Source organism: Lepidochelys olivacea, assembly GCF_965140295.1.
Source record: "Lepidochelys olivacea isolate rLepOli2 genome assembly, chromosome: 7".
In the NCBI taxonomy this organism is placed as follows: domain Eukaryota; kingdom Metazoa; phylum Chordata; order Testudines; family Cheloniidae; genus Lepidochelys; species Lepidochelys olivacea.
The window spans coordinates 108,930,341-108,953,500 of record NC_140417.1 but is presented as its reverse complement, the minus strand read 5'-3'; the positions used below and the strand labels follow the sequence as shown (position 1 = coordinate 108,953,500).

At 39.2% G+C, this 23,160-nt stretch overlaps 1 protein-coding gene across 1 annotated transcript in view; it reads left to right on the top strand.

Moving 5' to 3' along the window:
• Positions 1 to 23,160, top strand: part of SEC23IP (SEC23 interacting protein) — a gene marked incomplete at its 5' end in the record, with an annotated part of 38,777 nt that overhangs the window by 3,704 nt on the left and 11,913 nt on the right. The window contains 15 exon segments of the mRNA XM_084633827.1: positions 5,517 to 6,055; positions 7,376 to 7,592; positions 9,152 to 9,345; positions 10,112 to 10,201; positions 11,521 to 11,641; positions 12,558 to 12,647; positions 13,314 to 13,455; positions 13,771 to 13,979; positions 15,281 to 15,399; positions 16,171 to 16,341; positions 16,674 to 16,769; positions 19,278 to 19,475; positions 20,132 to 20,287; positions 21,156 to 21,258; positions 22,146 to 22,331. Of these exon segments, the coding sequence (XP_084489953.1) occupies positions 5,517 to 6,055; positions 7,376 to 7,592; positions 9,152 to 9,345; positions 10,112 to 10,201; positions 11,521 to 11,641; positions 12,558 to 12,647; positions 13,314 to 13,455; positions 13,771 to 13,979; positions 15,281 to 15,399; positions 16,171 to 16,341; positions 16,674 to 16,769; positions 19,278 to 19,475; positions 20,132 to 20,287; positions 21,156 to 21,258; positions 22,146 to 22,331 (2,631 nt within the window).

Below are 23,160 nucleotides of genomic sequence, written 5' to 3'. Positions count from 1 at the left end.
TGGTTGAGGATGTGGCCATGACTCCTGTTAAATGATGAAGGCTGCAAATGAAAAGGAAATGAGTAGTTAATATGCAGTATAGTTTTATATAAAATATGTGAACAAGATTGAACCTGTGCTCAGTCCCTTTTTCTTTTAACATATTATTTGCATATTATACAAAATGCCAGCCTGTCTTTATACTCCAATTTAGTGTTTAGTAAAGCTAAATGAAAACAATTTTTTGCTTAAAAAGCCCCCAAAACTTGTCATCAGGAACTTTTTTTTGGTCTTTCATAGAAAGACATGTTAGGTCTCCTATACAGCGCTGTTTGGAAGGAATAAGAGTTGGGTGTTTTACTTGTAGGTATTTGGTAAAAAGTTTGAAATGTCTTGTCTTTTTTCTCCCATATCAGTAATTATTATAGTTCATAATAGTCTATATTTTACATGTGATAAGGCGGGGGTGGGCAAACTACGGCCTGCAAGCTGTTTTCATAGAATCATAGACTATCAGGGTTGGAAGGGACCTCAGGAGATCATCTAGTCCAACCCCTTGCTCAAAGCAGGACCAATCCCCAATTTTAGCCCCTGATCCCTAAATGGCCCCCTCAAGGATTGAACTCACAACCCTGGGTTTAGCAGGCCAAGTTTTAAGCCGGCCAGTGAGCTGCACCACACGGCTCAGCCCCGCTCTGGACTGGGTCTGGGGCCACACCATGCTTGAGGTAAGCGCTGCACGGAGCCTGCACTTCTGAGCCTCTCCCCATGCCCCTACCCCAGCCCTGATCCCCCTCCTGCTCTCCAAACCCCTCGGTCCCAGCCCAGAGCACCCTCCTACATCCCAAACGCCTCATCCCCAGCCCCACCCCCGAGCCTGCACCCCCAGCTGGAACCTGCACCCCTTCCCGCACCCCTACCCAAGCCCTGATCCCCCTCCCGCCCTCTGAACCCCTCGGTCCCAGCCCAGAGCACCCTCCTAAACCCCAAACGCCTCATCCTCAGCCCCACCCCAGAGCCTGCACCCCAACCCCAATTTTTTGAACATTCATGGCCCGCCATACAATTTCTATTCCCCGATGTGGCCTTTGGGCCAAAAAATTTGCCCACCCCCGTGATAAGGAATTAAAAATATAACCTAGAGATAAAAAATGTAGCAGTTATGGGAGTTTTCAAAGAGAAAGTTACATGTCTACAGACTGCACATAAATAGTGCTTATCTTGATAATCATAGTTGAGTTCCTGGTTCCTTTTGGCTGGATTGGAAATTAATATACTGAAATGTCTCACTTCATTGACCATGCTTGTAAAGTGCTCGAGGAAAACAGGAAATTACAGGCAAAACTTTCTAATTTGTACTAGTTACTGGGAAACTCGTGGATTGAATTTTTCAAGTTCACTTCTTTGCTAACAAACAGGGATAAAAATTCAAGAGTTACAGCATAATGACAAAAGAGACAGATGCACAAATTCAGGCAGAAGAGATGAAAAACAGAGAAGAGGATGGAAAGAATTGAAAGGCATATCTGAAGGTGCCCTGCACCACTTTTTCCATTGAGATTTAGTGATGCTAAATGTAATGGTTAGTTTTAGTAACTAAGGGCCTGTATCTTTTGGTAAACTTCATTTGGCATAAGTGGGTATTGTTTTATGATTTGAGAGTAGTATATAAGCATAACTTTGTGCCCTACGCCTTAATTAAAAATTCAGTTTGGCCTTCACCACATAGTGATTCACATACTTGGTTGGTTTTTAATTCCGTTTTGGAAGTGCATAATATAATGTCCAAAGGTGAGAGAAACTCACAAATGTAGATGAAGTAGACTGGAACCACAAGACATGTCACTCTTTTATGAGGGGAAGAAACTCATTTCAGTATAGCCTACCTTACTGATGGCAGTTGTTTGTGTTAGCATGTAGTATTTAAAAAAAAGTTATTAGGGCAGCTGCCTTTGAGAACCAGTCTTCTTTCTCTTTGGATTATCAGTGGATTCCTCTCCTCTTCCTCAGTGCTCTATCGTATTGTGACCTTTCTTGGCTGCAAATTGATCTATGTTGTTAGAGGTTGCAAACAGCTGTCGGTATCTGAGTTGCATTCTTGTCTATGGTTGAGTGGAGCATGAGCAAAAGTGGCGTTATGGAATGATTTTTCCTCACAGCCTGTGGGGTCATTTTTAGCTCCCAGTGTAACTTAGAACAGTCTCATTGTTTCTCTAAATTGTGTTGCCTGCTAACAGCCTTTAAGGGGCTGTTCTACGTGCCAGGGATTGCTGACGTGCAACGATGCTGAGACCATGCCCTAGACGTTCTCCAAGCACGTGAGGGCTAGCTAAGCTGGCTCTGAGGGGTCTTGTAATTCCTCTGTTTTGTGTTGCTGGAGCATTGCAAAGCAGGAGCTATGAGGGACAAGGGTCTGGCCTTTGATTTATAATTGTTTTCAGTGTCCAAGTTATTATGTACTCACTGCAGGTGAAACTCACATGATGAAGAGGACCAGTGCAAGGTTCCATGCCATTTAAGCCCTCTGCTGGGGCTGCCCAGAGTGGGGCTCCTGTACTCCTTTTGTACCATAGAGCTAATTTCTGCACCAGTCTTGCATAGAGGGTTTAAACAGAATTGGGGCCCTCACTGCACTGTGCTGATGGGATGGAGAGACTACAGACCTGCATTCTGTCTCTGTGTTTGGGTGTGGGGGGTGAAGAGATTTTGCTTCCCATCTTCTCAAACTCCCACATAAAACCTGATGGCTTAGACTTTATGCAAATGCAGTCACTTGCTAAATGACTTTTACTGGTGAGTTTTGTACTCACTAACTTGTTAGATGGGACCCCTTCAGGATTTGTATTTAAGGCAGGGGACAGAATGAATTTCTGGCATGGCCTGTTCTAAGGGAATGTCCCTAAATGCTACTTTTGGACTTGATCTTGAAACCCTACCAATAAGGAAAAAGGTGACCTTGGGTTAAAGGTCAGTGCCACACAGTGAAGGAGAAGGGAACTAAATTAATTATTCTGTTTGTAGCTGGCAGGAAGTTGGATGCTGTTGGGAGCTTTTCCCAGATAAGGAAGCTAGAGGCAAGATTTCACAGTCATACTTTATTTTCTAACTGGCTACTGTGAGGTTCCTTGTTCTTTCCTCAGAATCAACTGGTATTGGACGCTGTCAGAGATAAGATACTTGAACAGGTGGACCACTGCCCTGATCCGGTATTGTGGTTCCTGTGGTCTTTCACTGTAGGTTCTTTCATATACTTACTTACTTGTCTTAGAAGTTTTATCTATCTGAGGCATGTTCATATTTATCTCCTGATTATGTGATGATTCTCAGCCTTCCAATTGAGACACACCCTATTTAGTGTTGATGTTGGTTAAGATGGGGCAAATCCTTGGTGGATCATTCTTGAAAAAACAACAACCTGCCTTTGGACCAAAAGGACCACAGAAACAGAGTGGAGGTAATACGAGTGGGTACTTGCACAAAGCAGAGTGCATGGAGGCCCTGTTCCTGATGAGAGGCTGCCAGGATGCTGACAATGATCAGCTGGAAAATGGGAAAAATCTAAAGATCTGGTGGGGTGTTGGCATGATCATTCTTCTGCTTTTAAAGCCTGTCACGCCAGTATCACGCAAAGTTCAGGCAGAGGGACTTCTTCAAAACTGCCAGCCTAGCGTACAGGAAACCAGATAGCAAAAGTGTCCCTTGTTTTGCCCCTTTTTACCTCCTCTCTTCTTGTTTCTTATGTTGCTCACCTCTCTGCTAAGGCTTCTCTATTAACAAATACTCACCTGCATGTTCGTGTCTCTTCTTTCTTCCACAGCGCTCTCCAACAAATATACCCTGCAGAATGGTGTCCAGCTTCATCTCTTAGTATTATTGTACTGTTACTTTAAAGACTTTTGATATTTCAAAATCTAAGGTTTCTCTCACCTTCCTTAGCTATTGCATAGGTTAGTCCAAGGGTCAGTGTAGTACATTGCCATATCTCAGTGGCAAAGGACATATCTGATGCATGGACCTTCTTATTTTAAAATAACCAAACATTTTTCTATGGAAACTCAGAAAAGGAAAGGTCTGGATTTTTATTGGAATAGGAAGTTTTGATTCTGAGTCCTTTTAGTTGCAGGCTATGATGTCCAAAATCCAAAGTATAAGACTCCAACTTATATAATACGTGCTAAAGAAATCAGGGAAAGTGTGCAAACAGTTAAGGAGCTACCATCAATGGGGTTGCTCCCTATAGCCAATGAAATAAAGGGTAAAAAAAAAAAAAGTGTGTGTAGCATTTCAGAAGAGAACCACACATATAAAGTTGCTTTGGTGGGTTTAGCAGCTTTGCCCTTTCCAAAAATCAGTAAGAGGCAATCAAAGTCTGCAGCGGAGTAATGAATAATGGTGGAAGTAATTTTCTGAACTGTAGTGCTACTCGAAAGAAAATTTGGAAACTGGGAGGATTGAGTTCATCACCCCCCAGATTAGGCTATGGACTACAGTAGTGTTACAGTTCTTTTTGTAATGAGGCTGTGGCATGCTCATTATGGCTGAATTGTATCTGTGCCGTAATGTTTCACAAGACTGCCCTACATTGACCTCGTTTCCATGTCCACAGCTACTTAACTACCCAACCAAGTTTGCATCCATGCTTTATGGGAAAGTATGGATTGTGTGCACAGAGGCCAAGCAACACCATCAACATTATGTTGAAAGCTCGGAGGATGGAGAGCTAGCCAGTCAGTTATACAAGCTCTGTTAAGCAACTTGTCTAATGTAATGAAATAAATGCTATGACCTGGCTGCAGGAAAACAGTTGGACATTGGTAGGAGCATCATGCAGTTAGCAGCAACTTCCATTAATCGAATATAAACCATGTTGTGGTGTGAACACTAAACATATTTAGATCCAACCATGTCACTAATTGTTTAGAAACTTATCTCAAAGTTATGTTGCTGACTTGTGGGAGGGGAAGGGGGAGCTTTTGCCAAGCTGCTCCAAAATGTTCATGTACTCTGGAACTTGCTTCCCACTGGAATACAATAGAGTCAGAGTAAGTTCTCCTTCCATGCACATCTGTTTATACTGGCTTTTTCTTAGGAGGTGGAATGAGTTCAAATGGTCATCTTTTTGCAGGTGGAGGAAAATAAAAGGGAGTGAAGTTCTTATAATGTAACTTTTATTTACTGCTAGATTAAATTTTTTTGTATTTGCAAGTACGCCTGGGTTGGTATGATAAGCATGTTGTAAATAAGAGGAATTCAGATCTAAGGCTAACAATCTAGGATTTTTAATTAACTCAGATTGCTTTGTCTGTGTTTCTAAAATGGACTATAAAATTATTCAAATGTTTTTGGAGACTTACTACCTTCTAGTGCATAGCTTGTTTAACCTTCATGAATTTGGGGCCTAAATTGTGCCAAAACACTTAAGATAAGCAAAATATTGGACATAGTTTATACTATTATAGAACAGTTTCAGACTGTAGAGCAAATGATAAAATTCCTTAGAATAGCTCCATTAACCATTACTCTGTGTTTCAATGCAGATGATTCCACAGATGTTGGAGAAGAGGACAGCTTCTTGGGCCAGACTTCTGCTACTCCTAATCCACCACAGACTTTTAGCTATTTCTCCCAGGTACCTAGTAGCAGTGATCCTTTTGGAAGCATAGGGCAGCCACCCTTAACAACAGTGACACCACCTGTTGGGCCATCAACCTTCTCCAAGGGTCTAACTTCTCTCCCACTCTTGCCTGGATCACAAGAGGGGCAGAATGCTTTTTTGCCAAGTGTTCCGAAGTCACAGCCATCTTATAGTGCACCACCTACTTCCCGCATGGGAATCAGTGCTTATCAGACTCCTCCAGAGAGTTGTCCCCCACTTGCAAACTTTTCTACTCCTCCCCATGGAGCACCGCAACAAGGATATAACCCATATCGCCATACCACCTTAAGCAGTAGAGCTAATCCTTACATAACTCCACCGCAGCTGCAGCAGATTCAGACACCAAGCCAGCTTGCCCAGCCACCACCCTCTGTACCGCCTATCCACATGTATCAGACACCTCCAGGATCATTGTCACCGGTATGCGAATGATCTTTGATTTCTTGGTGTTAATATAGAATTATTTCAGATTGTTCTATTTTAATTATATTTTTCCCTCACCATAGTCTTAATTTTCTCTGTTTTATTTCTGCTTCATGTTGCCCTTTAACAGAGTAAGAGAATCTTGAGTCCTTTTGACCTCTAATATCAAAATGTCTTCACTGATCTAGGACCAGTACTTTGGGAAAGTTTACTTTATACTAAGTGGCATCTTTAAAGCCACTTGATTTTAGCGGCTAGACTATGTAACAGATAAAATCCTGAATTCCTGGATTTCATATGGTGAAAAGCATTCGTTTCTAGCTCTTATGATTCTTAAGATAGTGTTTTTACAATCCGTTGGTTTTGGAGGACAAGCTGGTAGTCAGAATGATTTCAGTTTTAAAGGGATGTTAGGTTAAACATATCTTCTTACACAAATTTTTCTTGCCTCTGTTGCTCACTAGGGAAAGAGGAATACAAAGGTATGTGTCTATAAGTATATATAACATTTCCAAGTTAATGATGCCTGAACAACCTTAGCTTTTGGAATTTGAAATATTTTGACTTTCTGAATGCTTGAACTTGCCACCTTTTCTCACATTAACATGAGGTCGAAATCTTTGGTCCCCTTGATGGCAATGGGAAAAACTCCCTTTTTGCAGTTTGGGCCTGATCCTGAGAGGTCATCAGCATCCACAACTCCTATGAAATCTAAATTGAGTTTAGCCACAGTGCTTCTCAGAATCAGGTCTTAAATTTTCTGAGTCACTGGGTAAGGATCCACTTGTCCAGATTCATTTGCAGGATTGGGGCCACAGATTGTGTGTTCTTTGAACCCAACAAGTACAAGCCATTCACTGAAGTTAGCTGTGAACACTTGCATTGGTGGCTCCATGTTTAAGTGAGCAGCTAACAACGTATAGATATGTATTTGGTGCTGGTAGGAAAGACACATAAGATAAACATGCTGAGCCTGAATTTTCAAACTTCAAACATTTATTTTAAAACATTTTTTTCAAATGAAGGAAAGCACTTAGGCCATGACAAATTTGAAACTTTAGCAGTTTTAGTTGATTACTTTTTCTGAGAAGAGAAAAAGTCAGATCTTTAACTTGAAATAAGATGGATTTTTAAAACACCATCAGGTGGACATCCTGTAAAAGTTGTATGCCAAAAAGTTAATATTTTAGAAAGAGGGAAGCATATGAGAATGACGAGTGAGAATAATCTCCTAAATGAGATATAAAATATACGCAATAAACATAATTTGAGACTGAGATACTTGAATCATCTCTAATAAATCTAGTGTATTTTCAGTTTCCTCATTCGCAGCCGCCACTGCCATCACCATCACAACCACTGCAAGCCCCCAGACCTGCAGGTCCACTGGTGCAGGCACCACCTGTTTTGCTACAGAACCAATATGAACCAGTTCAGCCCCACTGGTTTTACTGCAAGGAGGTGGAATACAAACAAATATGGATGCCATTCAGCATTCTAGATTCTGTAACACTAGAAGAAGTTTATAACTCTGGTAAGCAGTGAAACTTTCTTTACATCTTATTCTTAGATTGTGGCTGCTTGCCATTGAATGTGAAGGTAGATGCTAGAGTTCTGTGGCTCATTTATAAAGATGAAGGAGTACTGTGAGAATGTTGGGTGTTGGCTTATACTGAGAAGATAAATTTGAACCAATCTTTTTTACTAATCCAGAGGTTTACTAGGTTGGAAGTCTGCTACTTGGCATCATTACTATTGAGGCTTACAGGTCTAATATATATGTAACCATCCCACAATAACAAACTCACTGTGCTGCATTTCTCTGTGATTGTATGCACTATATTTTTTTCTTATCTCTGCCTTACATCTTCATTCTTGTGAGTGGGCAAAATGTCAATTTTGGGGGTTGAAAATGATAGAGCAGAGTACATATTGGTCTTTCAGAAAAGAGGTGGTTGGTCTAACGATTAACCCTATCCGCCTTGACAGCCATGTCTCTCTCATTTATTTTTGCCAGTAATTGGACATAAGAAATCGGTCAAGTTTATAAGAAGTTATTTTCAAGGATCTGATTGAAACAAAGTTATAATGGGAAATATGGCAAAACATTCCACTGGCACTAAAGACCTTTCCATTAGAAAGTAGCAATGCTAGAAGGGTGTGATTTCAAATGGATTTACTTATCTTGATATCTTAGCCTTTACAGACTGATGGCCCAACTTTATTGGATGGTTATTAATGAAAAAATGGAAGTTATTAGCTGATTCTAGGTATGTGTGGGTGTAGATTAAGGTGGAATGGGGTGGTGGTTTTGCAAAATACTACTAAGTGGAATGAGATCTGTTGCACATAATCAAGCGGTGAGAGTAAACTTTCAGGGCTCAATTTGTTACACACTACAGTAAGAAAGGTAATTGAATCTGAGAGGTGGATACAGAATTAGTATTGTTATACAATATGTAGAGAAAATTTCTGTCATCTTGACTGTTGATTGAGGAACTTGCCTGTTCACTGTTGTTCTGATGCCTTCCAAGTTTTCCTATTATTTCTCCTCCTGTTTGCCCTAGTTCCTTTTGTGGTCTGTTTTCATTTTCCTGTTCTGTCCATCCTGTGGTGCTGTGCTTTTCCACAGATTCCACTCACTTCAGTGTACCAGCAGACATCTGAAACTGACTAGAATCCTTATCTTTGAGGCACTTCACTTCATAGATCAGGATAGTAGTATATTTTACTTTGCTCTCAGCCTACTGCATTTCATAATGGAATGAAGTGGAGTAACTGCAGAAAGTGGCACACCACAGTATGTCCAAATAGGTCTTTTCCCATTTTCACTAACAACCTTTGTTCAACAGAAAAAATAAGTACCTCCAAGCTGTCACTCCTGAAAATGTTTTCACTCCTTTATCTAAAAGTGTGGAAGAGTACATACATTATAAGGAAAGAGATAAAGGCAGGGGTTTTGAACGGAGTTCAAAACAGCGTAGGTTACTGTTTTAAGTGGTTGATTAGCATCCTGACTGACATTAATTTCACAGCTTTAAAAGAGGAAAGCACAAGTTACTATTGTAACAAAGCATGAATTTTGTATTCTAGTCCAACCTGATCCTGAGAGCGTGGTTTTGAGCACTGATGGGGGGCGCTATGATGTTTACCTGTATGACAGACTAAGAAAAGCGGTATATTGGGAAGAAGAGCCATCTGAAGTCAGACGATGTACATGGTTTTATAAGGGAGACAAAGATAGCAGGTTTATTCCTTATACTGAGGACTTCAGTGAGAAACTAGAGGTCAGTATTACTTTTAAGTGAACGTAACTAAGAACTTAACCTAATAATTCTGATCTATTACCTCTCTTCTAGAAAAGCTTTTACACCTGCTTGAAATTGTATTAGAGAAAGGGGCTAAATTAGTGTTTTCTAATTCACAAAGTGGGGCTTTGTAAGATGCTTTAAGACTCACTTCTGTCCCCTTGTGCTGTTGGCCTAAAATATATTATGCAGTTTGTCAGATTATAACTAGAGTCACATTATAGTGCTATATATCCCTATCATTTTCCCTACTGTAAATAAAATTATGCAAGTAGTGTCCTAGCATATTCTAAAAGCTTGTCAACCTGGTGCATTAGTGCAGTGTTTCTCAACCTTTTTGATACCAGGGACCACCTTTCTGCTTTCCTAAACTGTCATGGAGATTTCAGGAACAGGCGCCAGTCCACAGACCAGTCACTGAGAAATACTGCATTAGTGCACACCAACTGGGTTGTAAATTCTCGTGGTGCACCAGCATATCATGCACTAAAAGTTTCCTAGTGCACAGTGACATAGTACTGTTTGAAACAGGATTACATCACCGAGCACTGGGGAACTTTTAGTGCATGGCAGCAGGGTTCACACGGCCAGTTCATGTGTGACACACTGGTGCACATGAGAATATACACCCCAGCTGGAGTGCCCTAGTGCATCATGTAGACAAGCCCAACTTTTGATTTGGCATGTTACATGTAGTTAGTCTAAAAAGACATACTGGTTTTACATAACTTGTCTATTGTTGCAGGCAGAATATAAAAAAGCTGTAACTGCGAATCAGTGGCACCGGCGACTTGAATTTCCAAATGGGGAAACAATTGTTATGCATAATCCTAAGGTAATGCTAATTATCTGGTTTTTAGGTCTTTGCAGTGTAGCATGGAGTTGAGTATGCTTTTGTGTAAAATTAAAGCATAACTTGAATGCAAACTTAGCCTTACGTGGAGTTTTAAAAATGCACTTATCCATTGCTCTGGGTATGTGTATGTTAAAAATAATGTTTTAAAACTCTCCTTACCCCAACAGCCTATCAGAAATAATAAAAATCATCCTCTCTTCTAAAACCTGAGAGATTTTGCAATGTAACCAAAAAGTCGATACACTTGGGTGTTCTTAGGCCACTGGGAGGTGGGACAACTTTTAAAGTCAAAGGCCTTTTGCTGTGAATGCCTGCCTACAGCTCCCTAGTTGTTAAATGAGGGATTGTCAGCTCAGCTGACCTTGGCTATTGTGGTATCATGTGAGGAGATATGCAAAAGATTTTAAGGCCAGAAGGGACCACTGTCGTCATATACTTTGAACTCCTGCATAACACAAGTAGAAGAAGAGCTCTGTGTGAACTTGAAAGCTTATCTCTCTCACCAGCAGAAATTGGTCCAATAAAAGATATTATCTCACCCACCTTGTCTCTCTAATAACCTGGTACCAACACAGCTACAACACTGCATATAGCACAAGCTATGATGTTTCAGCTAGTAAATCTTTCAGGCAGGCAGTACTCAAACCATTACAGGCTGTTTAGTTTAAAACCTGTACCTTAAATTTCACCAAACCGATATAGATTGTGGAATACAGGTGTAACATGCTTGTTGCTGAAAATTCAGGTAAGTAGGCAGATGGCTGAATTCTGTACCAGCTGAGGTTTCTGAATTGACTTAAGATATTGCCCCACGTGAAAAAGTGTATCATAATGTTGTCACTTTGAGAATGATTTATTGTAAGTAACTGTAGTGAGGTCTGTCTCATGGCAGAAAAATATCTCACCTGCTAACCAAGTTCGGGCATGACAAAGTAAGAAAGGTACTCTTGGGCATTGCAAACCTGAATCAATCAGCAGGCCAACTTCCCCCGGTTATGGAAGACAACCTGGCAAAGGTTATTTTGTCTAGGTACTTGCCCCAAACCAACAAGAATTACTTAAGTCTTGTTTGAGTTTAGTTTTAGTCGGCTAGCCACTCACCCGATAAAGCATAGGAATAATAGTAGCTAAGAGCAGACAATGTATTGGAGTCAATCACAAGAGATACATTTAGTGAATGAGAAGAGCTATATTCAAACATACAATACCTTCATACATTCCAAGACCAGAATTTTCAGGTAAACAGACTAGAAAATAAGTTTTCCTTGTTTAAAGTTAGACGATCTATTTCTTTTCAGGTTATAGTTCAATTCCAACCTTCTGCAGTACCAGATGAATGGGGGACCACACAAGATGGTCAGACAAGGCCAAGGGTGGTAAAGCGTGGCATTGATGATGATCATGATGAAATTCCTGATGGTATGTGACAGGGCACATGTGGACTGCAGTGGGAGAGTTCTCCTGAGTCCCTTTTTTGCCTGTGGTTTGCAAAGCTTTGATCAATCTGATTTACAAAACAATCGCTCTCTGCCCCAATATATTTGTCAAGCAGACAGTGTTTCCAGGAGAGTGCCATTCTTATAACCAAGAGGAAAGCAAGTATTACCAGTGCAACCATCATTGCATATTATTGGAGAACATTTGTTTGCTTTTGTAAGGGTCAGTCGCTCCTTGCCTACAAATAAATCTTCCATTTTCACAGTTAAATCGGCTTCCTAAATCTGCCTTTTTGATTTTTAAGCTACTCCATCCCATAATTCGGAAAAGTTTTGAAAATTAACAGTACTTAGTTTTCTGCTAATAGATGAAGACAGTGTGAGAATATAATCTGGCTGATGGTAGAGTTGTGCTAATTATATAAATCTTAGACTGCTTTGGCTGGAACTACAACTTTTCCTTCACATTTGAACAAAAGACCCAACATGGTCGTCAGTTTGAGGTGCTTGAATTGCTTTTAAGAATGCCCTTCTTTGAACTTGCACTGTTCTTCCATAGATGGGCAGGCTCTGAGGCGCACGCGTGTGTGTGTGTGTGTATATATATATATATATATACACACACACACACACCGTATAATTCCACATTTTCTTGCATGTGGAATGACACCGGCATGGTAGTAAATAATAAAGACAGGAAAAGTTAAGTAAAATTGGAGGGGTGGCAAGAAATGGATTTTCTTAATTATAAAAGAAAATTTGTAGGTGAAATTGTATCCTGGGCCACATTATTACTGTCCTAACCCCCTAAATCCTTGTTATATAAAACTACATGACCAAACTGCGTCACTGTGAACATAATCAGATACTAATACTACTTGTTCTTTTGCTTTTTATAGGGGAGATGTCTCAAATAGACCATTTAGTGTTCATGGTTCATGGCATAGGTCCTGTGTGTGATTTACGATTTAGAAGCATTGTTGAATGTGGTAAGTCTTTAATCATAGCTTTATTCCGAAGTATTTAAACTCGGGTTATAGTTCTCTTCATTAATTGAATTCTTTAATGTGGTCTAGACAGTTTTTATATTGTTTTTGAAATGTTATTTGAACAATGTGTTAATTTAAGAACTGCAAATATTTCCTTATTTTGAGAAAGAAGCCAAAAATGGAAAAGAGTATTATTTTTTTCTCAAAACGGTTATTCATAATTTTAGCCATTGCTATGAGTCCCTCAACACTAAACTCATATTTTTATAAGTTCCTGTATAACTATTAAAACAACTTAAACATTTAGGGTAAGACTTTTGCCCAATAAATTTATATTCCATATATTGTAATCAAAACAAAAAAAAAACCCACAAAAATATATTTGATCATGAAACTAAATATGGTTTTATTTGGGGATACACCAAATACAACTTTGAATTAGATATTTAACTATTTCCTGACAGTTTTCTTCTACCTAGATAAGTAGTTTTTGTGAAATGTTGTAACTTCTTTAAAAAAAAAAAAAAAAGTAAATGGGGAAAGAGGACTTTAAAAATGTTTAGTATAGTTGAGAAACATATTTGAAATCATGTTGTGTTAGACTTTTTTTGATTAACATTAATATCCGATTTCCATTACTTCCTCTCCAACCCCCCCCCCCCCCAGTTGATGATTTTAGGACCGTGTCTCTGAAACTGTTGCAGACTCATTTTAAGAAGTCTTTAGAGGAACTTAAAGTGAGCAGAGTTGAATTCCTACCGGTTCACTGGCATAGCTCTCTACATGGGGATGCAACAGGTGTAGACAGGTCTGTATACAGCACGGTACCACTATGCACAGCCTCTGTCATACAAATTGCATAATACAATACTTTATAGAGTTAAGGAAAATGAATGAGAAATTACCATATGCCATAAAGGTAGGGTAGATAAACATGGTCTGATAACAATAGAATGATTCTTCTGTAATGTTTTAGTTGAGAAGTTTCTAATCGGTGGGTGATAGAACAAGCTGGATGATCATATAGTGCTGACTTCCCTTATTTCCAGTTGCTAGACTTCATTAAAAGATAATAGATTAAATATTTTCCTGATATTTCTTTTCCACATTTTTGCACCACCAGGAATATTAAAAAGATCACTTTGCCAAGCATTGGACGTCTGCGTCACTTCACCAATGAGACCTTGCTTGATATACTGTTTTACAACAGCCCGACCTACTGTCAGACCATTGTGGATAAAGTAGGCCTGGAAATGAACCGCCTACATGCACTTTTCATGAGTCGCAACCCAGACTTCAAAGGAGGAGTCTCTGTTGCTGGGCACAGTTTAGGTAATCTACTAATATATCTGTTTACTTTCTGGGACAAAATAGCATTGTTCGATAGAGGAAAATGCAAACTGCGTTTAAGCGTGGGGAAAGCTGGCCTGATATACCATAATGGTTTTCTAGAGTGTTGTTGGCTCCTAACGCACATTGTCAATATACTCAGTTTATAATACTTAATTCTTAAGAGACATTATGATCTAGAGCAGAGGTGGGCAAACTCCGGCCCATGGGCCACATTCGGCCCCCGGGACCACTCTGCCCAGCCCTTGAGCTCTCTCCCCTACTGTTTCCCGTTCCCCCGCAGCCTCAGCTTGCCATGCCACCAGCGCTCTGGGCAGCGCAGCGGTGTGGCTGGCTGTGGCTGGGCGGCGCAGCTGCCAGTCCTACTGCTCTGAGAGGCATGGTAAAGGTGCAGGGAGCAGGGGGGTTGGCTGGGTTGGGGGTTCTGAGGGGGTGGTGGTCAGGGGATGGGAAACAGGGGCTTTGGATAGGCGTGGGAGTCCCAGGGGGCCTGTCAGTGGGCGGGAGTGTGGATAGGGGTCAGGGGACAGGGAGCAGGGGGGGTTGGATGGGGAGTGGGATCCGGGAGGGGGGGCGGTTAGGGCTGGGGGGTCCTGGGAGGGAGGGGACAGGGAGCGGGGGGGTTGGATGGGTTGGGGGTGCTGAGGGAGGCAGTCAGAGGGTGGGAGGGGGTGGGGGCCATGCTGTTTGGGGAGGCACAGCCTTCCCTACCTGGCCCTCCATACAGTTTTGCAACCCTGATGTGGCCCTCGGGCCAAAAAGTTTGCCCACCCTGATCTAGAGGTTAGAGCATGGAGATGGGAGTCAAAAGACTTGGATTCTAGTCTAGTCTTAAAAAAGCAATTTGACATCTGACCACAGGTTAGTCACTTATCTTCTGTGCCTGCTTTCCCCAGTTGTAAAATGGGGATAATACTATCCTACTATGCCTTTCTTATGAGTATTATGAAGCTATGAATTCCTGGCTGTGTTGTCTGGGCTCTGCTTCTCCAATCCTGCCTCTAGGAAGAGTCCATAGCCTTAGGTAATGAGTAAAGGTGATGTTGGCTATTGTAATTGCTTTTAAGTGAACCAGCTTTAAGCACTTCCTATACTCTAGGAATTCTCACATAAGTGTAATATCTAAACATGTTTCTTCTTGTTTTTTATTTTTTCTGTAAAATTATATAAATAATCTTTCTTGCACTTTACCTACAGCCACTGCCATCACCAAGAAGTCCTATTTGTTAAGATTTTGGATCAAGAAAACAGGAATATTTACTCAAAACAATTTATATTTCCAGGTGCCTTAATTTTATTTGACATATTGTCCAACCAGAAAGACTTGACTTCATCAGGAAACTCTGGCCCTCCCACTGCTGCGAATGGGCTTGTGAATGATGTGGTTGTTCGTGACAAGCAGGTATTACTTGCTTACCTGAATTTTGAGATGAATTCACTCTGGTGATTTTTTGGAGATGTTTCTCAAGCTGTCAGAAGTGTTATCAGTTTAGCATATTACCTGATGTGATAGTACATTTTAATTGACTAATGGAAACATGCAATCTAAAAACAGTAAGTTTGTGTTTCTGTAGTCTCTATATTTGAGGTTTCTTGTACCTCAAAAACTTAAAGGTCTGTGGAGGTTCTATCTAGTGGATTTAAGCCTGGGGCTGGGACCCAGAAACTGTTAAGTTCTAAACATTAGCTCTGTTACAGATTCTATGGCATTGAGCAAGTAGGGAAAGTGAGGTAAAGCGGTCTGCAAAAGAGAGGTAAAATACTGGCTTGAACAACTTTGTGAGTAATGATGGATATACATGAGGAGGAATCCGTTTACTTTAGTTCTCAGGTCTCAAATTGAGAGTGATGACAGGTAGTTGTTTTTTTTTAAATGTTTGACGGCATTTGATGTGTAAACCATGGAGATTCAAAACTCCTGGAACCTCATTGCCACTTTAGTCTCCCTTTAAATACTTTCATTTAAGCTCAGTCTATACTCACTGGTCGAAAATTTGATGTTGATATTTGCTATTTGCTTTCTTTAAAGCCCTTAGGCTAGGATGATTAACAATGCTCAGATGTTACCGATATTTTAAAAATATGGTTTAGCATATATTTGTGTACTGTAGCTTGCTGTTAACTCCTCACTCTATCTGTCAATCTCATTGTGCTGCTTTAATCTTCTCTCAAGGTGGCAGAGGATACCAACTCCTTGGCACCCATGATTACTCCTTCTAGTGAGGAGCCCTGTGATCCTGATGTGGAGGATGAAGTTCCAACCTTACAGAAGGCTCTGGAAATGCTCAGTGTCTCAGAGTATATTGACACATTTGAAAAGGAGAGAATTGATATGGAATCTCTGGTACAGCTAACAGTTTAAGTTGACATTGGGAGCCAGACAATCTTTTTTGCTTTATAGCTTAGTCTAAATAGCTTTTTTTAAAATTGAAACTTTAATTGTATGTATTGTATACTTAAGATTAAATATTATGTGAATCCATAACACTTTCAATTAAGTAGTTTGGTCTCCTCTTATGTACATTTATTGTTGTCCTGTACCCTCTTTGATCTTTATTTAATTCCGTGTAAATCTTAATCTGTACTATTTGAGTTTACTTAACTAATTTTTAAGCCATATTTTCAGTAAGTCACTAGGTAAGAAATCCTATATATATTTTTTGGGTTTTTTTCCAGCTGATGTGTACAGTTGATGACCTGAAGGAAATGGGTATACCTCTTGGACCAAGAAAGAAAATTGCCAACTTTGTAAAAGACAGAGCAGCCAAACAGGTAAATGCGCAATGTTTTATAATGCATTTATAATGGTATTATTTAACATTATTTGTTTTTCTACTAATACGTAACATTCTCTACTGTTATGTAATGGCCCAAATGATTTCAATACTTCTATATATAATGTGCATAAAATTTCAAGTTTTCCATCCGAAATTGAATTGAAATAATCTTTTTTAAATGTTGTTAAACTCAAAATTCTGAAAATTTCAAACAGTTCTAGTTGCAATGGTTGATGGTGGCAGGCTTTGTACCTTTTATCTGAAAATCCAGAATCTGTAAAGGCTTTAACATCCCGAGATAGTGAACCATTCAGGTTGTGCGGGCGCCCTCAAATGAAGGCGTAGCCGCAGCCTCTGTCAACTGTTCAAAGTGTTTCCCTCTGCCTGCTATTATCACCTGTGTGGTATGGTTTGATCCTAAGCCAGCTAGCTTTCATGCAGGATCCTAATTCATTCAAGAACTAGAAAAACCAAGAAAACTCAAAATGTAAGTTTGATGAGTAGACATAAAAATGTCAACAGCAAACTGCTGGTATTACTGCTCAAAACATCTCTCTTACTATACATGTGTGGCTGCTAAGCAGGAGGTTTGACAGGATAGAACCCTACAAGAAACTCCTTTTGGAAAGATAAGCCCTAAATGTTGAGAGAGACTTTAAATATTGCACCCTCCTATCAGAAACTAAACTGACTAACTTAATTTTTAAATAATGTTTTGCCTGTTTATATTTCAGTAAATTAGACACGATTATAGTTTATTTGTCCAAGTAAAGATCTAATATATAGATCGATGAGTTAAAAGCCTTTGGGGAAAAACAAGTTCTTGCTTTTTCCTTTTAGGTGGGTTCTGTCAGAATCTTTGATTTTTCCTTCCCTCCCCCCACTAACTGCAATAACAATGAGCAAAAGAATAATGCAAGAAATTACTGAAGAATTTCCAGTAAATGCCAAATAATCTTTTTTTTAATTATACCAGATTTATAGATCTTATCTGTAGCATCTTAGGAATGTGCTAATTTTTTAACAAGGGGAAAAGTTAATGTGATTGAATTTTTTTAAAAATTGATTTCTGTGTATTAGCAATAAAAATCTATTTTATTATATTTGTAGATCTCCACACTGCACACATGACATGCTTCTGTAGAGTCTACACCAGGGTAATGTGGTTTGGCATTTTGAATTGAAAGCAAAACTGAATTTTATAGAAAAAAACCTTTCCTAACTGGTTCTACAACGATAAAATTTAATACTGTATGGAAAAAAGAGAGAATGAAGCACAGTACAGGTAGCTGCAGTGCATAACTTCTTCATGGCATCTCTGCAACATGCCTCATAGCTAACTTGGAGGGTGAAAGGATATTTCACATTTTGCCAATTTTATCCTTGCTCAAATTGCCAAACTTGTTGCCAGTTGTGGTGGTGGATTTTGTTCTGTTGACTGGGAGCTGGACTGAACCACCAAATTAATGTAGGCCACTGTACTGCAGTCAGATAGTGTCTTGTGGTCACTATTGGTCTGAGCTAGATTTGAATGTATGACTTAGAGGTGAAAGTTTCTCTCTCTACCCTAGTCCCTCCCCTGATTAATGCTTGTATCTTTTTTGGTTGTTTGCCGTTCAGTTTTTTTATACTAGTTCTAAATATAACCTCATTTACTGATTGTGTTTTAATTGGTGCTTGTGAAAAAAGTGTTTGTTTTTTCCATAGCAATACCAAATGACTTCCTTCTTTAAATGGTTGATTTTCACTCTTGAGAATAGCTTTCGGTCATCAGTGTGAAAATCCATTGATAGTATAATATTCTAGATTCCTACCAACGACTAATTCTAGGTGGCTCAGTATCAGTATCAGTTCTTACAGCACTTAATACAGAGTGAGGTGGTCTGCAGTTTAATCATTTTATAACTTAGACTCTCAGGTTTCCTACTATAAGCTGATATTGTCATAGTAATCCCTTTCTGTGCTTTTTTTAAAAGAGAGTGAACAAAACTGCCTCATTTGTTCAAATATTGAACTGATTTCACGCCATAAACAATACTTGTTTTGAAGATTGATGAATGGAGGAATGCTTTCATCTGCTTTCTGTCACTGTTCTTAACATAAACTTAAAATAAATGTTAACACATTCAGTGACTTGGCAACCAGTTATCAAGTAGAAGAATCAAAAAATGTGGTGTTTGCTTCGTTGGGTAACATGGCACATATTGTGAGTTTTCTTACAGTTTAACTTTGTTTGGCTGCCTGCAAGTGTTCATGCTAGTTGTGCCCTAGAATCCTCTGTGCAGGTTCCCACAGTGCTCCATAAGGAAGGTTGGTAGAAAGAGGCAAAAAAAAAAAAAAAAAAAGGGTGGGTGGGACGGGGTCGGGGAGGTGTGTGTGCTTCCAGCATCTGAAACAGACCAACTGTAAATACATAAGGTACATCTGAAAACCCAAGATAGGGACTGAGAAAAGTTGCCATAACAATAGACTTTTTCAGGTTTTGATAACTTTGTTTCAATAGGAAAAGAAAAAATCATTAGCAGAAAAAAAAGCAGTGCAAACTCAGGAAGCTGCACAGAAAGCAAAAGAAGTAGTTACTTCTGTTGCCACTTCAGAATCTAATAGTCTGCATGAGAGGTCAAAGAGAAAACTTCCTGTTGGTGCCTTGGTTTCTTCTGTGAACATTGACTATGAGTATTTTGAAGTTGGTACTGGCCAGGTAAGATTGTTAATTAAAACATCTTATTTGAGAATAGTGGTATATACTAAGACAAAACAAAAAAAGTAAAAACATCCCATTTCATTCTAGTCATGTGAAAGAACTTGGGTATTTCTTGTTTTTCATTATAAGTGTGGGAGGGCTTGTTAAAGTTAGCGTTCAGCTTTGCTTTCAGTAATGCGGCCACCACAATTAATTTCACCCCTTCAGAGTGGCTAGGACTGGCTCCATTCCCAAATCAAGGTCTCCTACATTAAATTACAGCACTTGGACTGCCATGGTGTTGAATAGTCATTTGGGTTTTCTTTGGATGCTTACACATTACCTTTGTTCTACATCATTGTAGACCTAAAATTTGAATGGTCTGTTCTTAATCTAAAGTTTTATTTTAAGAAAATACACTGAAATATTTCCTGTTAGTTTGACTTATCCTCATATACTTTCCTATATGTTTTTAAGGTGCCTTTGCAAGGCTTCTCCATGTAAGCCATATGGGCAGAATATCCCAGCAAATATCTGCCACCCTGCAGCGTAAACTAGCGGGTTGTTGGGTGTTTGCTGAGCCAGTCACCATTTTTCCTTTTTAGTTAGGCTTAAAGTGAATTGCCTGACATTTGAGGTGGCATTTATTTTGTTTGATTACTTTGTGCTTCTAGGTTTCTGTGGCTTACAGTGTGCTAGACTTCGAACCAGAAAATTTCTTTGCCCTGGGTTCTCCAATCGGTGTGTTCCTTTCTGTACGAGGAGTGGAGAATATTGATGAGAACTATAGACTTCCTACCTGCAAGGGATTCTTCAATATTTACCATCCAGTGAGTGAGAAGTACCTGTGAGATTGGATTTCAAGTAATTTAGATGAAAGGAAGGTGGGAAAACTACATTTGAACTTCTTAAGGCACCAAAAGTAATTTTAAAACAGTCATCGTCCCCTGAATGTTGCAGTCACACTCGGTTATTTCTGAACCTCTACAGAAAATAAGTAGCTGGTTGCAAGTCATGTACTTAATACTTAGCCCAATTACCTTGCCACCTGCCCTCTTCGCTTTCCAAAGCCAAAATAATAATCTTATTGAGAATCTGTTTTCTGTCATCTGACTTTTAGACTGCTCTTTGTCTTCCTCCACTACTCCACTTCCTCACATTGAGATTTGGAAACTCTTTATAGTTATTGTAAAATAATAGATTTATCCTTCTCTTCATTCCCATCTTGTCATAGTACTAGCCAGTATGCCAGCTATATGAAATACTGGAAACTGGGGAAAATCTGCGTTTTTATCTTGACTCTATGTTGCTTTCAACACGGTTGAGTAGTGTATTGCAAGGTTTTGTGGTGTGTTGAATGGTTACTGATATTTGCTTATTCTGTAGCAAGAGAAATCCTTTTGTGCACTGGATGTATTATGTTAAAGAGCTAGGGCAAAATAATGCTCATCTCTGCTATCATGTCCCTCTCCTACAGTCTCTGAACCTAAGAGAATGAAAACACTGATCGTGTTAATGAATCAGCAGTAATTTACAATTTAACTAAACATTAGTTCACTTGAGTTAACTGAAAAAGACAGAATCTACAAATTATCTTCACTAATTGTCAACAGGTTTCTTTAACTGAAACGTCACTAACATTTTGGATTGTTAAACATCAAATAATTTTAGTTATTCTGGCTTTCTCTTTATTTGCAGCTTGACCCAGTGGCTTATAGGTTAGAACCTATGATTATTCCAGACTTGGACATAAAACCAGTTCTCATTCCACACCACAAAGGCAGAAAAAGACTTCATCTTGGTAAAAGGTTTTTTTATATGTATATTTTACTGTATATGTATAGTCTATGATTTTCTAATGCATCAAATATTGTAGGTCAAGATTTTCAAAGGGGATTAATGATTTTTGGTGTCTGTCTTCTCATGCACCCAACTTGAGATGCTTTAAAGGAGGCTGAATTTCAAAGGGCAGGTTCTCAGCACTTTCTGAAATCAGGCTGTAATAAAGTTTTTAACTTCTTAAGATTCTGAGGATAAGAAGTAGTAGCCAAATTAACTGGATCCCCATCTCTGTCCCCCAATGCCTGCAATTCTGCCACTCCCAAATATAGTTGAAAACTTAGACCCACCCTGGGTGGACGTTGATCCTGAGTTAGCCAGCCTTTCTGCTTGGTGTCACTGTGGGGTAGTCAGGAAAAGATCCTTACTGAGACAGTAGCAGTATCTGGGTTAATAGGATTGGATTCTTGACTCTTGTGTCAAACTCACATGCCCTTGGTTAAACTGACACATTTCAGGATTATAAGGAACTTTTTCCAAGTTAGGTTGTCAGGGACCTGGAGGAAGTTCTGACTTCCTGTGGAGCTCTGGGAAGAAATCATCTGGTTAGAATGAAGTGGCCATTTCCAACATTTACTTTTTTCAGATTCTGAACATGTTTGGTACGGTATTTCCTTGCCTTTTATTAAATTGAACTTTAACAGCATCTACTTCAAATACGGGTGGCAAAATAGTGCTTTTATAGTGAAGATGCTGTGTTCTATGTCATCTTTTAATCAAGAGGAATAAGAGGCATGGGCATATATGCCCCAATAATTGGTACTTTGGCTAGTACTTACTTTAAAAAATTGTGTTTGTGTTCACGTAACATTTTCACTAAGAATGCTTCTGATATTGTGATCTTTTTAGAGTTGAAAGATTCTCTTTCTCGTATGGGATCAGATCTAAAACAGGGTTTTATCAGCTCTTTGAAGAGCGCTTGGCAGACTCTTAATGAATTTGCACGTGCTCATACCTCTTCAACTCAGCTGCAAGCAGAACTGGAGAAGGTAGCTAATCAAATTAAAGAGGAAGAAGAAAAACAAGTGGTAGAAGGTAGGTTGACATTTCACTGATATTCTCTTAGTACACTAATCTCATGTTTGTGGAAACATCAAAGCTCAAATGAACGTTAGAAATGTTAGATTTTTAGTTAATTACAATTTGATCTTGTCCAGGAAAACATATTTTTTCAGATTCTTAATATGTTGTTCTTTGTATTTGGTACTGTATTTCCTTGCCTTTTATTAAATTAAACTTTAACAGCATCTACTTCAAAGGAGGCTTTGATCAGTGAAATCTTACAATTGAGCTTGATGTCAAGAGCAAGTTTCTAAATGTCTTGCCTTTACTCTTCTGTAAGAAAAATGAGTAAACAAATATTTAACATCTGTGGGATTTCTGCTTTTTAATTAAGCTCTACTGCCTAGAAGGCCAGGCTGAGTAATGAGACAAGAGTCAGAAAGAGTGGATGTGGAGAAACTGAAATGAACACTGTGTCTAGGTCATAGATATTGCCTTCTACAAACATTAATCTCTTGGGAGGTTGGGGGCTTGATTTCTGCCTGCTATCACTTATCTGACAGGTATTATTTACCATTGTATGCTTTGTTGTTTCTGGGTAGAATGAACAAACACTTCCTTAGTCTCACACAATCAATTAAGGATGGTCATTGCTGCTGGAGAAACAGATTGAAACAATTCATTTTTATGGTTATTAGTCACACTGCTGCATGACAGAATGAAACCACATGAATGGATAATGAGATGTGGTTCTTAATTACCTATCTAATGTCTTGCAGAGACTCTGTGCTTCAAGGTTGCACTGTTATTTAAATTTATAATAAAAAAAACCTGAGACCTCCGTTTGTAATAATAAACCACA